Genomic DNA, 16,525 nt, shown 5'->3' with positions numbered 1-16,525 from the left:
CTTGCTTAATGGGATCAAACGCAGAACATTTCACCTAGGAGCACCTTAGAGAGTAGTACACCATCCTCCCTGAGGAAGAAGGTTTCGGCTACAATCAGTGGGGACTTGATGCGCGTGTCTTTGGTTTACACCCGTGCGCGTGTGCGTGTACCTGGGGGGTCTGCTTGAGGATATACGACGTGTACGAGAGGTTTGACGGCAGGCTGCTGGAGGTAGAGGAAGAGGAGGACGAGGAGGGGGGGTGCGATCCACCTGTGCTTGTAGACGAGCTGCCGTGGGACTGCTGGCCTGAGATCACACACACACACACACACACACACACACACACACACACACACACACACACACACACACACACACACACACACACACACACACACACACACACACACACACACACACACACACACAGTTAATCATTGATACACATTAAGACAATTAATTTGATACAGAAATGGGCCCCCTAAAACTCCATCTAGGACCTTGAGGGACCAGCTCACTAGTTAGGATGCCTGCTGTTTAGCAGTGTAGCAGCCAAAGAGCTTTCAGTCCAACTTCAAAGGTGATTACAGGGGGATTTGTAACCGATATAAAAACTGGGTCGCATACCAGTGTTGTTTTGAAATGGTGCCGTATGAAAAGTAGTTTAAAAGGTCAAATCATTTGTCATCTAACTTGTACGGATACAAAAAGATTTGGTTCTTATATCTCCCGTTAGTTTCCAACGGTCGTGATGGGTAATTTTTTCAATATTGAGTAAAGCAATTCTGTGGACGTGGGTGTGAGGTCATTCTCAGCATCACCTTTAATTCTGCAACAAAACAAGTCTGTTGAGGGTTGACTCAACAAACTTGGATAATCTGTCCTTTGTCCCGGCGCAATCTGTATCAGAAAACGCTGCAGTTTCTCTCGTTTTCATGCCGTTTACGGGCCTGATGGGGAAAGGACCTTTAGAAACACCATCCCTCTACTGTCCCAGACACCGTATCTCTGCGCCCCAGCTGCTATTTATACTGTCCCGGGGACAACGGGACCTGCTTCATTTAATACCCGGGCCACCGTAATAACACGACACCAAGGATACGGCAGACCACAGCTGGGGGGAGCGGGGGGCCTCTACCTGCTGAGTTGGAGGCACGGAGGATGGCTCCCTGGGGGATGAGCAGCAGCTTGCCCTTCCCAGAGGGGTTCTTGCTGTTGGTGGTCAGGTAAAGCTTGGTCCCGGGGGGCAGGTTGGCCAGGTTGGCCAGGTTGTTGGCAGGCAGCTGGAGAGTGGCCATCACTGGGGACCGCACACACGCACACACACACACACAAAACAACAGATTACATTTTCACGTTAAGAAATAAAGTAGGGCTGCAACAACGAATCGATAAAATCGATAAAAATCGATTACTAAATGCGTTGGCAACGAATTTCGTCGTCGATTCGTTGTGTCGCACGATTAATAAGTTACTCATAGGCGCAGCACTGTTTACAGCCAGCCGCCGACAGGTTGGTTCATGGTTCATGCACGCCCACAGCGAGCTTTAGTGTGAGCGACCACAGCTTGTATTTTGGTCATATCTTAAAACTGGACTGTAGGCCTACATAAAAGTGTTCACTGTCTTTGGGTTAAAAAAACTCCTTCAACTCAGTATCCGTCTAGTCCAACCGAAAACTCTGTCAGCTGCTGCTGCTGCAGACGTTGTGCAGACGGGCTCGGAGTCGGCACCGCGTGCATCAACAGTCATTCAAAGCAGCGGTAGTAATCACGCAACCGGACGGTGTAGAAAGTCCCGTCAGTTAAAAATAGTAATGCCGTTTTTAAATCCATGTTTAAATCGGCAGGATATAGAGCTAGTTAGCTTAAAAACTAACCAATGGTCACAAACGATGTCAAATGTGATGCGTTCAGGTCGGCTCAGTAATATGATTGATGCGTTCAAATGCAACAGAAAAATAATAATAATAATAATTGAGATTTTGGTGAAAACTTGTTTTCCCAATAATATAAAATAGATAGTAAAGATAGAATTATGACCTGTTTAATGTCCTATCTTGAACTATCATCTTATCAGCAATTAAAGCAATATTACAAGTTCTATTTCAAGGAGTCTCGAAAATGGTATCAATAGGTTCGACCGGTTAACCATGGACATCCCTTACATACATATAAAAGTATATCATACATTGTATGTTTTTTTTTGTGTTATCCCAGTTATGTTTTTTTAATTTTTTTATTATTTAATATTACTTTTAATAGTTCCGGGACGTTGGAGCAATAACCTGGTGTTTTTACACTTCAGTCTGCACTGTGAATTTGAAGTAATGTTCAGTTTTTTAATAAAGATGCGGCAATTCCAAATGTTTCTTTTTTTTATCCGATTCATCGATTAATCGAAAAAATAATCGACAGATTAATCGATTATTAAAATAATCGTTAGTTGCAGCCCTAAAATAAAGCATTTGCATGCGGCACGTGTAATATTGGATTGGATAAAAGCATTAAACTGTTTATAGTCAACTAATGGAGCGAGTACTTCAAAGCAACCGACATGTTTTGAGATACATTTCATTAGTGAGCAGGTGGGGGTTAGGGCATACAGGTGGATTGTGGACATGGGGATCCAGCCCGTTTGACTCCACACCCTAGCCGCTACAGTACCCAGCCCCACACTACACTTTCACTCATGCTGAAAGTGGCACAATAGGACAAATCAACAAAGCCTGTACTTCTACTTCGAAGAAAAAAATAAACCCGGGTTTATGGACCCCGCTTGAACCCTGACCTCCGCTCTTCCCACTTCCCGATCCGCCAGTGGTCTTGGTGGACGCCTGCTGGCCGGCGGCGCTCCCAGACCCGCTGACCAGGGCTTTGGCCACGCCCTGGGCCACCGCCTGTTTGCCGCCCATGCCCTTGGAGCTGGAGGGGTTCCCCTTGGCCACCAGGATCTGCCCGCTGCTGATGGCCACCTGCTTCACCGCAGACTGGAGGGCCGAGCTGACGGGGAGGCCCAGCATCTAGCAGGAGGAGGCACAACAGAAACAGGGTCAGGAGAAGGTTTATAGAGCATCAAAGGGATATTGAGTGTACGTGTGTGTGTGTGTGTGTGTGTGTGTGTGTGTGTGTGTGTGTGTGTGTGTGTGTGTGTGTGTGTGTGTGTGTGTGTGTGTGTGTGTGTGTGTGTGTGTGTGTGTGTGCGCGTGTGCGTGTGGGCTTGTGTGCCTGTGTACGTGTGTGTACGTGTGCGTGTGTGTGTCACACCTTGCTCGTCATGGCCGCGGTGGCCCCTGCCGCCGGTTTCTGGGGAGACATGGAAACGACATGACCGCCCTTCACTGCGACAAACTGCTGCGCCGCCGTGGCAACTGACTGCTGCTGCTGCTGCTGCTGGGCGGTTGCCGTGGAAACCATCTGCTGCTGAGTGGAAACCTCGCCTGGCTCCTGCTTGATTATTACCTTCAGAAAAGGAAAAATAAAACACCAGAGCACATGAGGAGGAAGCAGGCCCGAGCCAGATGACAATCCCCTCATCCTCTCTAGATTATGATACATTCACCCTCTACTAGAGCAATGAAAACCCCTTCACACACTCTAGATTATGATACATTCACCCTCTACTAGAGCAATGAAAACCCCTTCACACACTCTAGATTATGATACAATCACCCTCTACTAGAGCAATGAAAACCCCTTCACACACTCTAGATTATGATACAATCACCCTCTACTAGAGCAATGAAAACCCCTTCACACACTCTAGATTATGATACAATCACCCTCTACTAGAGCAATGAAAACCCCTTCACACACTCTAGATTATGATACAATCACCCTCTACTAGAGCAATGAAAACCCCTTCACACACACTCTAGATTATGATACAATCACCCTCTACTAGAGCAATGAAAACCCCTTCACACACTCTAGATTATGATACAATCACCCTCTACTAGAGCAATGAAAACCCCTTCACACACTCTAGATTATGATACAATCACCCTCTACTAGAGCAATGAAAACCCCTTCACACACTCTAGATTATGATACAATCACCCTCTACTAGAGCAATGAAAACCCCTTCACACACTCTAGATTATGATACAATCACCCACAACTAGAGCAATGAAAACCCCTTCACACACTCTAGATTATGATACAATCACCCTCTACTAGAGCAATGAAAACCCCTTCACACACTCTAGATTATGATACATTCACCCCAACTAGAGCATGCTCTAGATTACATTGATGCCATTGTTGAGACAGTTTTGCCCATCGCAGGGGGACATATCTATGCATGGAGCACTGAACTCGGTGCATGGTGCTTTTTTTCTTTTTTTCAAAGTCAACATCATAACTTATGCATGAGCTTCTGGTTTTTAATCACCATTGGAAGTTCCAGCAGGAGTGTAGCTCTCTGAGGTTCACAGAGAACAACGCTGGGATAAGCCCCAGAACAGATAAAAGCGTCCCACCCCCTCCCCCCAACCCACATATTTTTCTTGAAGATGAGGTGGTGATATGTGAGGACTTTTGCTTTACTGCAGGGCTTCAACAGCCTATCTGTGAGAACGCAATTGAATAACTGTGCATGCTCTCTCTCTCTCTCTATCTTTTTGCATGTACCCCTCTCTCGCACCCCTCCCGTCGTGTCTTCAGAGTGATGTCCCAGTTAAAGAGCTTGCCAAGGCGCGCGCACACACACACACACACACACACACACACACACACACACACACACACACACACACACACACACACACACACACACACACACACACACACACACACACACACACACACACACAGCACCGTGCAATACTATTAATACCACTCGCTTGCCAGAGAGAGGGAGGGCGAGAGCCTTTGAACGTACCGAGGGGAGAACTCAACCACTGGTGCATGGGGGGGCATTTACATTGCATAGATCTTTTTTAACTGATTTATTTTCCAACTGTTTCCGTGGCAACTCACCTTCATTCCCGAGGACAGGAAGCCGCCGGTGGCGTGAACTTTGGGGGCGGGAGAGCGGGGGCCCTGGCTGACGGACTGCTTGGTAGAGGGACCCGCTTTGGGGGAGAAACACACAGGCAGAAGATCATTTAGTGGCAGGTTCTGGGATCGACTAGCATGTCCTCGGCTTACCTGAGCCCAAGGCCCAACCCTACCTGCAACCTTATGCATGCATCTGAACTCAGTGCAAGTCTCCTTTAAGATAAAGCTAAATAACCAAATAGTAAATAAACACCCAAATAGTAAATGACACGTCATTGGTTGCCGTGCGCCATGCAGACAGGGACGCATTAACTTGACAGGCAGATCTCTGGAATCCGCCTCAACGCTGTACCTAGTGCACAGAGTGAAAACCCGCCCTGGTGCAGTGTTTGGGAACGCCGTGTTAAAGCACAGTGCTGGTGAGCCAGTACAGACGCCCACACCGGCCCCCCCTTCAAGGGCTCTCTGGCCTGACCGCCAGTTCTGCTGGTCCCCTCTGGAAAGAGAGCTGGTGTGGGAGGAAAGTGGGCCGGTTTGGCAATCCAGAGGTATCAAGTGGAAGGTGTGTGGGTGTGTGTGGGTGTGTTTTTATGTGTATGTGCGTGCGTGCGTATGTGTATATGGATTTGTGTGCTTGTGTGGGTGCAATGGGTAACCAATTACCGTAGATTCACATCAATTCAATGGTGCAGCTGAATGAAGCCACAGTACGAACAACACAGAACAGCGCGAGGATCTCTGCTTTAGAGACGCATATTAATACTTTCTGAATTTTCCTGGTAAGATTTGGTCTGTGTGCAAGTGAAATACCCCTTTGTGATATGTTTGGTTGGTTTAAATTGGTACACCCTGTAGTGGTCCATCACTTGTCTGAAACTTGTAATTTGAAAAGTGAGGTGAGGGGCACACCGAACTTGGGTGCGAAGACAAACATTCATTTAGGCATTAGGAACTATTTAGGATCTGGTCTTCCAGAGGTCAAGGAAAAATGCATGTTAATTGATCTGCTCAAAGATTGCCGTCTAATTTTGTAGAAAAGGTTTTGATTGGAACATCGTGGTGGACGAGAGTGCATGTCAATGAACTATCATATCTGTCCTTTTTGTATGGGCTTTTGGCCTATGGTGGACAGCCCAGTGCAGAGAGACAGGAACGATGGCTGAAGAAGAGAGGAACTGAACATGGGGGTCATACCGCCCACGCGGTCAGAGCGCTAACAGGTTGAATCACCCATCTGGTATTTACTGAGACCGGAGCCTTAACCCGGGACCACAGCAGTATTCACACGTCGTTGACGCGAGGAACATAGCAGAGCGCCACATCCTGGCCCTGGACTCTGGCTTAGCCTAGTAACCATGGTAACGCTGGTCAGAGAACAACGCGCTACTTGCTCACCCTGTGTCCTGATGTAAGAGGGGCAATAAAAGGAAGATAAATAATGGTTATTATTAAGAATTATTATAAACGTTACTGTGGCTCATTAGCGGTGAATCCATTGCCTTAATGTTAGCTTAGCTGAGTCTGAGTTGGGGAATCAAGATTGTACCACGTATCCAAAGTAATTCATAACTAATTTTTGGCCGGCTTTTCAGAATATGCATCAAAATTAAAAACAAATAATATTGATAATATATTTTTTTAATTTTTGGGTTGTTTTAGTTAGTTAAAAAAAATAAAAAAAGTCCTCTTAGAAATAATATCGCTGAAAAGTGTATCTACGTATACATTATAAACACAGCAGCGCCTTGAAGCACCTATGTGAGAGCTGAGATATTGAGGGGGCTTTTGTGTACGAGCGTGTGCACATTTCAGTCCACGTGGGTGTGTGGAAGCAGGACAAGCACACTGAATGTGATTCGTCATCTGTGAGGGTGCACAAAGACAGTTCTAACGCAGACACTCTTCTCTGCACAGTGCGGGGGCGGCTGGGAGTTCACCGCTCACATCCCAGGTCGCACTACTTCCTGTGTACCGTGCCGCAAGGACACAGGATGTGAGGTCAGGGCTCAAGGCAGTGAAACGCATAACATAAGATATTGGCACCTATTTATACCAACTATGACCCGGCTTCAGGGTCCCAACAATGCATCCATTCACTGAAGATAGCGATATTCTAAACGCTTTTCTACATTATATTAACAAACATGCATAATACATTGATTAGCATAATAGATAGTGTTTGTCAATATGCTTCATAGAGAACATGACCTTCATCCAGTTTTAAAGATAAAGCATGTCACTAATCTAAGTTTCCATACACAAAAAATAGCAATAGTGACCCGGCCCCTGCTCTCTACGGCCACATTCATTCCTCTTGACGGCTGCATTACTTTGTGTCAAAAACAATATTGTGTTTAGTGTGGCAACTGCACAGCTTTCACGACCATTCTGTGTTGCAGCGTTGACCAAGGACTTTGGGAGGAAAGGCTTTGTGTGCAAGCTTTCTTACTAATGCTAGAGGCAGGTTCAAGGTCTTTGAGTTCAACTTTTGGGAGCTGACCAAAGGCAAAATATCGCTGGCAGATGTCATCTTTCATAAGTGAGCCACTCTATAATTGATGCTGCGCGGCAGAGTTCAAGAGGTGACACGCGAGGTCACCCGTCCAGCGGTGGCACAGTGGGGGAGGGGTTACCTGGGGCAGAGGGGTGGGCGGGTTTGTCGACGATGATGTAAGGGTTGCTGAGCAGGGTGGAGGAGCCCTGCTTGCTGTGCACGGGGGTGGAGGTGGTGGGGGTGCGTGGTAGTGGGGAGTGGCTGGGGGTGGAGACGGGGGATCCTGGGGAAAAACAACAACATGGTTTTCAAAAAAAAAAAGCCTGTCAATATAGAAAGTTGAATTAAAGCTAGGGCAGGCAATTCATTTTATTATTTATATTTGTTCAGAAGCGTTTAGTCATATTTGTTGAAATACTCATTAACATTGACAGCTTCAAACGAAATGCTCTGATAAATAAGAGGGAAGAAAATGCTATCTGGCTGTCACAGACCTGTAATAAGCCTTGGCTTTCCGATCGCTTCATTTAGCCCAAATGAAATGATACGGTAGGTTACCTGTGTCTACCTACACACCTCAATCTAGTCTACCTGCGTGCACTCTACACGTGCAGTCATTGTGCATGATCAGAGTCTTCCACAAGGCTAGGCCGACCTATTGCTAAGCTAAGTCACGTGTTTCGTGGCTTTCGAGGGAGGCTTTAAGGGTGGGCTGGGATTCTATGAGTTGGATACTCCCAAAATGAAGCTTACTCTCTAAACGGTCTCTCTACAAGGTTAACCAACTGGTTTTAGTAGTTGGTTATACAAATTGACATGGTCCACGGACTTCAAAAAGCTGACATTTGTTTATTCTATCAGATACGTTCCACTCTGAGCAGTGCAGGAGACGTAACACTATGAGACAACGGCAATAACCAAAGTCCAACTGGGAGAGGGGAAAACATAACTGAGGCGTAAGAGGCGAAACAATATTATGGTGCTACTGATTTCCATATTCATGTCAGAAGTCAGTAATGGGCGAGGAAGTACCGCTGGGAAACTTCCCTCTGCCTCAACTATGCTGAACTGAAAAGGGAATAAAAATCAAAGTCGTTGGTCGCCATGCAAATTAATTAGTCTGTGCCAACAGCCACTTCGACCACTTGATCCGTTGCTATTCGAAACGACACAAAAGGGTTCGGGGAAGTAAAGCAAAGCAAAAAAAAACGTTTAACCAGGTGGAGATAATTACCCGACACAATTTTACAGCTCATGGTGATCGGTTGGAACGACTTGCTGGGCGCCTCGGCGGGGGTGGGCGACTGGGCCTGGGGGACGATCTTGCAGCTCGCCGTGATCGGCTGGAAGGCGGAGTTGCCGTGGGAGCCCAGGGTGATCTTGTCGCTGGCCTTGGGGCGGGTGGGGGTGCAGAGGCCCTCGCCGGGGCCCCCCTGGGCCCGGCACGTCTCCGTCTTGATCAGACCTGGGGACGGAGGGAGAGGAGCGGCGGCGGTTCAGAAATGACAGAGGAAAGTGTAACAGGGGCAACCTTTCTGTGTAAATTAATTAGCGAGGCGCCACCTGGAACCCCCAGATAGAGTGGCGCGGAGGAGGGGGGGGGGGGGTGAAGGGAGGGGGATAAATTAGACAGCCTGAATGAAAAGCCATTTTCTTCCGCTTCAATTATTTACCGGGATGTGAGAAAAGGTTTAGTAGGGAGGGTAAAAATGGAGACAGGAGTCCGGGGAGGGAACAAAGTGTGTGGAGGGGGGGGATTGGCTAAGATGAGTAATGTCTGCTGGGAGCAGAGAGAATCGCTAAACTAAAGCATCTTCTGGTCTGCAGTTCATGCAGAGGCTACATTCACATCGCTCTAAACCAGTGCCAAGATAAATGCTAGGAATTGAGGCAAACTACTTTTTTGGTAACATGTGTGGAGCAGCATCACGCTGCATCGCTTGGAACAGGCACAGGGCAAGGCCTTCAATAATGCCAGCATCTGTATTACGTTTGAGTATCACAAGGCATAAGATTGCTTTTTGGTTTAATTATTACCAACGTGTGCATTCAAATTTTGGATTCACATCATATTTCTCATTTACTTTCCAGACCAGCGCTGGTGTCTATGTGTATATCCACACCAAATGAATGGGAGTAAAACTCTGTAAAAGCAATAGGTAGCTCTGTGTGAGAAAATGACTAAACAAAAAGCTGCTGCAAACAAGGGGACTGTAAGACAGAGGAGACAACAACAGACTTCTCCCACGGTGCCATCGTAATCAGACACAACAATTAGAACCTTTTGTCCTGGTTTTTTTTGCATCTGCGCCGGCTCATGCACAGAAGTGTAATGGAAAACAATTAGTAGCATGCTTGCGCTAATAACGTGGTACGACTGGGCAAAAGCGCGGCTGTGTCGTAAATGGATCACAGCAGTCCCACTGAGACGTTTACATAATCACAGCATCGTCTTAAAGCAGGCCCCAGCCTCCCTCTAAATGAGGTATCCATGGAAACAGGCTCAACACGTCACCTTTCTCCAACATGTCGTCCTGCAGGGGTGCGGCGGGGGAGCCGGGACGCCCCGCCGCCTGGGGCAGGGGGGAGGGGGGGCTGGCGGCCCTGCGGCTCGACTTGGAGGAGGAGGGCAAAGGGAGATAGTCGTCCACTAGGGAGTCCCTGTGGAGCTCCACATCCACCACCTGACGCGCACACACACACACACACACACACACACACACACACACACACACACCAGGGTCACTTGGGTTGTGTGCGCCACCGTGGACTTGAGTGGGAGCAGCACAGAGAGACCTGTGCCGTGTACCGCGTCATCTACTTACAGTCTCTGCCCCTAGTGTCTGCAGCCCCGTGTACGTTCTGTCCAGCTGTGAGAGGGAACACACGAGGTAGTGAGATCATTACCGACCGGATCAAAACCACGTACACGTCAAGCACAATCCACAGTATTCCCACTTGAAAATGCATGGTCATAAATGCATGTCATCTCGGAGTCATTTATCATTTGCTTATAGAAGAGATATGAAATTGTGCAAAGAGACAGTGAGGAGAAGAGAGCACATGAATATGTATTTTCAGAACCAAAAGATTCCAGTGAGTGAGCCGTCTCCACGGGGCTTAACCTTCAACTGGTGGATGATGTCGATGCGTTTGTTGCGGGGGTCTTTGAAGTGGATCTGGATCCTGACCGGGAACTCCCCCCAGCCTCGACGCGTCAGATGGAAAGGGGGTTCACTTGAGGACGGACACACACACACACACACACACACACACACACACACACACACACACACACACACACACACACACACACACACACACACACACACACACACACACACACACACACACACACACACACACACGAGATTTAAGCATGCTTCTTGAGAAGGCTTCTGGGGGTTAGCGGCTGCTCAGGGTGCATAACAATGGGTATGCTAAATAATAATCTGCTTGCTCAGAGATTTGCATTGAGTACATGTTACTAAGAAAACTCAATAACCCAAGGCACTTCTTTAAAGCACGCAGGCAGAACACAGACTCAACCAACAGCCCTCGTAAAGCCATGCATTACTGTGAGGCCTCTACTCATTTGCACCCACACACATATCTTTGCTTCACCTCTAAGCAGTGAGTCGCATTCTTCACTAAAAGGCATCTCGACTGAGGTCTGTGTCAGACTCAGTAAAGAGTTGTGAAGCGTTTGGGAGTTCAGCTCTTCTTCTGGGATGAAGCGGGACTGAGAATGGGAGGCTGTGTTGAGGCGGTGAGGCGAGTGCCTCGTCAGCTCAACCAGCATTACAGCATTAGTATCAGTGCCGCTCACATTCACTCAAAAGCCAACAGGGAAACCATAATCCTGGGACACACTTTAGAAAAATGACTCAGGGTGTGTAACTCAGCACTTCAGGCCCCGTCTAGCAAGTAAAGTCACCGTTTGAAAAGAGGAAGCCATCTCCACTCCTCTTACTCCCCCCAAAAAGCGACAAGTGACAGCTCACGTGTTCCTAGCCCAGTGTGACAAGACTGTCGGCCTACACAGCGATCATGGCGTCTGCGTGAGCAGGGAGGGTCCGGGTCATTAATACACATTTGCCAGGGTTGAACTACATATGAGTCACCGTGGGCTTGCCAATGGTGAGGTGTACGTACATAACCTTTTGTAAGTTAAGGTGCGTTGTTGTTGTTATTGTATTTGAAGCGGGAAATAACCGCCAGAGTCCACAGGGGGGCACTGTTGCACAGAGTCCTTCCAATGGCTGGGAGTTCACGCCAGAATTGGGATCACTGTGGCAAAGGTTGTGAAGACTGCTCTCAATAACACAGATTTTTGAACTACTTCCTCCTTAAGGTTGAAAACATGTTACCAAACCGTCTCTCGCTTTCTGGCAGGTGGAGCCAAATGGAGGTAGTACTAGAAACTGTGATAACAAGATTGAATTCTGAGAAATACTAATTGAGCTTCTGAAGATGAACAACTGGTTTGGGTGGGGGGGGGGGGGCACACTATGGTGCACTGCTGAACTGCAAAAGCACTGCTAGCCACATGCAGAACTAGCTTTTCAAACATACTTTTGTTCAGCGTGCATTCCACAGACACACCGATACACAAACAGACTCCCTTCAACACAGACACACAGGCACACAGACACACAGGCACACAGACACACACCTCACTTCCACCAGGTCGTTGGGTTTATAGCTGGGGTGCAGGAAGAACCAGACTTTCTTTACAAAGTGGTCGATGCTGGGCTCCCGTCTGCAGCCCCGCACATACAGCATCCACTTGTGGGTCGACTGATCGTTTTCTTCCCGTTTATCGGGCGGGATGTACCTGGGAGGGAGACACAGGGGCAGACAGACAGACGTATAGGGATTTAACAAACAGGGAAAGATGAGTTTATTTAGATTGAGATTGTCGGAGGCTGCCCTCACTTTCGGGTTTCCCTGTTCGCATTTGTTCACTAGGAACGGGCGTCGAACTCTGCGCCACAAAGTCCTAAAGAGATTAATCTGCGGGTCCCTTGCATTAAAATATGGTCGTTTGAGGAGGCATGCGCTCGTAACAGAGCTTTTCCTAGTTCTTCAAATGGGCTTTAGACTTCAGGTGGTCATCACACGTATTTTTACGGGTCCAATCGATATTGTAACTCGAGCAAACAGAATTTGCTCGAGTTAGGATAAACAGTTTTAGTTTTTAAGAGTACTTGGCCAGACGGCCTCTTTGTTATTATGCTATTATGATCATGATATCGCGGGTAAATATTGAAGAGAAACAACTCAACACCATAAACAGCGATGACTGCTAGGAACAAAGAGTGATGTCCGAAAGTAATCATGAGACCTGACCTTATCAAACAACATGTTGATCAAAATCCCTACTGCTTTTCTTGAGTCAATATTGCTTGGACAGAATGTTCTCCAAATCCATTAACACTTAAATATGTCACTCATTACTCGTATCAAGACTGTGCTTGTGGGGCCATGGTTCGCTAAACTCGGCTGAACAGTGGGGATATAGGGAGACCAAAAGGTAAGTAATGAGAGTTGAGTTCTGCTGAAGGGCAGAAATAATGAGTTATTTAGTTATAACAAATACACTCTTGCTGAGTGCTTATCAAACCAATCTGAAAAGATAGGTTTGATAAGCTAGAACGAAAGTTAGAATGCAGAGGAACCCAATCTTTCATACCAAGGTGAGAATATTGAATTGCAGGTATGTAGTATTTTACAGCATCAAAATTTGTGATGCTGTAAAATAATTTGTGAAAAACACATGACTTGTGAAAGACCTAATGGATGGAAGCAATGCTTGAGACTAACTTGAAAGTGGCATGCAGTTTAGACGCAAGAGTTTGTGCCAGAGAATCTCTGATAAGGACAGATGGAAATCTGGTCGTGGAATTCTTGAGAATCCTGTGCCGTATCTCACGTCATGCAGTTATGAAAGCCATGCGGATGCAATGGAAATGCTAGATAGACAGGCAGGAAGATGGCAGATCAACTTACTTTGAAACGTTCCCCACCACTATGGTCTTCTTCATGAAGAGCCGGGAGGCCTCGTCGCTGCCGGCCTGGTGGGCCACCTTCGGCTCCGGAGGCTCCGAGGGCGCCGAAACGCCAAACGTGTCCTGCAACGCAGAACCAAATGTCCTGCTCAAATGTTCAACCTGTGAAACCTCGAAAATAACGGGGTCAACACACCGCATTTGATCCAAGAACGAAAGTATTCGTCTGATCGATGACCCCAGACGTGACTCCGACTCACCTTCCCCGTGTTGCGGCCTGGCCGGCGCTCATTTCTGCTGCCGCCCTCCCTCCACGACGCCCTCTCTCTGTCGGCCCCTTCCCCGTGCTGGGAGAGGGACTCGGACTCGGAGGGGGGTATGGAGGGCGTCTCGGAGCCCTGGTTGAGTGGTGAGGACGAGCGGGAGGGGGACTCCAGGAAGCGCCTGATGGCCGGGTGGTTCAGCACCGAGGCATCGCTCTTGGTGGTGTGCTGGAACAACGACAGCGGACGCAGAAAGAATGGATAAAGATGTCATTGAGCAGGTCAGGGTCATCTTGCCGAACATTTGGGACGACCCTTATACCCTTTAGCTCGACATTGCAGGTTTTTTGTAGTAGTAGTAGTTACACACCAACTCAATACTTATTTTTATTATAATTGAACATTATTGTTGAGAATTTATGTTTAAAACCGTATAGAGGAAAGTCTGAATATATTACACGTCATTGTTTACCTCTGGGATTTTGGTCAGTCCAGCGTTGGCATAGTAATTGGCCACTATGCAAGCCCTTAGCTTGTCCATCATCCTTCTTGCGTCATTGAGTCGCTGCATCAAGCATTATGAAATGAAACAAGTTAAATAACAACAACACAGATATGATTATTATACAAGGGAGCATAATATGATGATATGATACAGATGTTTCAATGGCATCCAGTTACCTGGCTTATCACTTCTATTTCATGCTCCTTATTCTTCATCTCTAGAGAAAACTGTTCTCTGATGATGGCTTCAATCTTCTGCACCGTCGCCTCCCGTGCTGGCAACGTGAGAACATAGACAGTGTGATGTTAATCTTTGATAATAAAGCAGGTACTACAACATAGACCATCCACTGTCAATTGTATGACTCGGACCCATCAGCATGTTGCCCGTGGTGTGATGCTGGTGCTCCGACCAGAGCAGAACCTTACCATTATGTTCGACTACTTTATTTCGTTTGCTCTCTTGGATATGTGATATGTCTTCGTAGTCCGGATCATTATCCTCTATTTTCCTCTTGATCCCTGACATGACTGCCTGTCAAACATTACAAAACAAAAGCAAACCCAACAGCATTGTTAACACTTACAGATGCAATTTTACAGTAGCAATGTTATGCTAATTGTGTCTGCATATAAACTTGTAGATAACCGGTTAAAGGCCAGCTCTTCTCTCGGAGCCACTACTGGGTAACTAGCCGCTTGGGTTACAGTGATTGCGGCCCAGAACCGAGGCTAGCTTCGGGAGGAGGTACCTCCAGCTAGCATTGTTTTGTAGCATACTGCACGACTATTACCGCACATACATTTAAACCGTTCAAATAATTGCGTTAATAAAATAACGTTCACGGCGTTAGACAAAACATATTTCCTATTTTTCCATTTTTTTCCACGTTCCTAAATAATCCGCGTGGCGTGTTACCTCTTGCTAGTGCAGCCGCCGGGTGCCAGCCGGGCGGACCAGAGATTACCGACCGAGTTAGCCGCGGAGCTAAGAGCACTGAGCTAGCTGGTACATCTCCTGCTAGCAGAGTTAGCACACATGTGATTATTAGAGATCAAATATGATAAAATACTTGACCGTATTGCTACAAACCGTTAGAAGGCGTTTCTTTGTATAATGAGCTGTGTACAAACCCCGGCACTACAGTCGGTTATATTAATCTTGGATACGTGTGGTATAACTTAATGAAATTTCTAAGTGAGCGTCTAAGCTAAATCATGGTAATTGGCCATGCAATTCTTGACAGCAGCCACCAGGCACCACTATTCTACCATACAAACTAGATTTAGTTACTAGCAAATAGAATAAACATGAAATTATATAAACATCCTTCTGTAGGAATAATGTACACCCTCCTACAAGATGAAACATCAGATACTCTCAAATATCATGGGTATCATGGATTATCTGGGTTTTTGTATCAAATGGCTGTCTATATCTCCGAGGTCAATGTATTGCTTTAGTTTACACTATTTTAATAAGGGAATTTATAATTAAATATATATGCTAATGTATTTGTGTGGAGATATATTGGACAATGACATATTGTTTGATAAAATGCTCTGGTTCAGCAAAATAACATTTGTTTTTTACCATTGATTCGATCAATAGTCAAAATAGACTAGATTCAAAGCGCTTATTTTTTTTTGGTTGAGATAACTCACTTTCTGCCAGCTGCATTCTCCAAACAAGACTAAACAATTTTCCTTCTTTCTCTTTATTTTCACCTTTTGGAAACTGGCCCCATCTCGACATAACTAAACAGAAATAACCAAACTGTTGGAAAGAAGGCTCTTGGTAAGAAGATAAGACAACAAAGATTTTATCAACGATTGAATGAGGATATAACGCCATGGTTGCGTCACTTACATTCCATCACTGATAACACTGCACACATGGATATGTTGACAGAATATCTTTATTGGTATTTCATTGACAATTTCAGAAAATACTGTCAAAGATAAGGCATCACAGCTAAATGAAGAGAGACAACATCAAAAGCTTACTTGTAATTGTCAACATCAATTCCTTTCTTGTTTTGTTTATTACATCATTAAGGCACACGGGTAAGGTATTCTGTATAAAGCAGGTGGAAGCCTCCACCTTGCATTCAATAACCGTGCAACAATTTTTAAGTAATCTTTAAAAGTGAAGCCAATATATTTTGCCAAATATATCAATTTATATTTGTTCAAATGTATGTCATCATTCGTGAACATGTAAGGCAAGAATACACCCACATGTCAGCCAAACACACACACACACAAACA

General features: G+C 46.2%; 1 protein-coding gene across 1 annotated transcript in view; it reads right to left on the bottom strand.

The window, feature by feature from the left end:
* yeats2 (YEATS domain containing 2) overlaps positions 1–15,334 on the bottom strand; it is a 29,359-nt gene extending 14,025 nt beyond the window's left edge. Inside the window, exons 1-17 of the mRNA XM_060058889.1 lie at positions 15,174–15,334; positions 14,684–14,789; positions 14,432–14,529; positions 14,223–14,315; positions 13,748–13,978; positions 13,489–13,610; positions 12,152–12,313; positions 10,602–10,713; positions 10,302–10,346; positions 9,992–10,160; positions 8,711–8,941; positions 7,616–7,759; positions 4,962–5,056; positions 3,249–3,443; positions 2,773–3,004; positions 1,121–1,282; positions 152–288 (exon numbers count right to left, since the gene is read on the bottom strand). Coding sequence (XP_059914872.1) covers positions 152–288; positions 1,121–1,282; positions 2,773–3,004; positions 3,249–3,443; positions 4,962–5,056; positions 7,616–7,759; positions 8,711–8,941; positions 9,992–10,160; positions 10,302–10,346; positions 10,602–10,713; positions 12,152–12,313; positions 13,489–13,610; positions 13,748–13,978; positions 14,223–14,315; positions 14,432–14,529; positions 14,684–14,783 — 2,328 coding nt within the window. The 5' untranslated portion in view covers positions 14,784–14,789; positions 15,174–15,334. The remainder of the gene's footprint in view (positions 1–151; positions 289–1,120; positions 1,283–2,772; positions 3,005–3,248; positions 3,444–4,961; positions 5,057–7,615; positions 7,760–8,710; positions 8,942–9,991; positions 10,161–10,301; positions 10,347–10,601; positions 10,714–12,151; positions 12,314–13,488; positions 13,611–13,747; positions 13,979–14,222; positions 14,316–14,431; positions 14,530–14,683; positions 14,790–15,173) is intronic.
* Between the last annotated feature and the right edge of the window lie 1,191 nt (positions 15,335–16,525).

Source organism: Gadus macrocephalus, chromosome 8, assembly GCF_031168955.1.
Source record: "Gadus macrocephalus chromosome 8, ASM3116895v1".
Taxonomy (NCBI): domain Eukaryota; kingdom Metazoa; phylum Chordata; class Actinopteri; order Gadiformes; family Gadidae; genus Gadus; species Gadus macrocephalus.
This window is presented reverse-complemented; position numbering and strand designations above follow the sequence as displayed.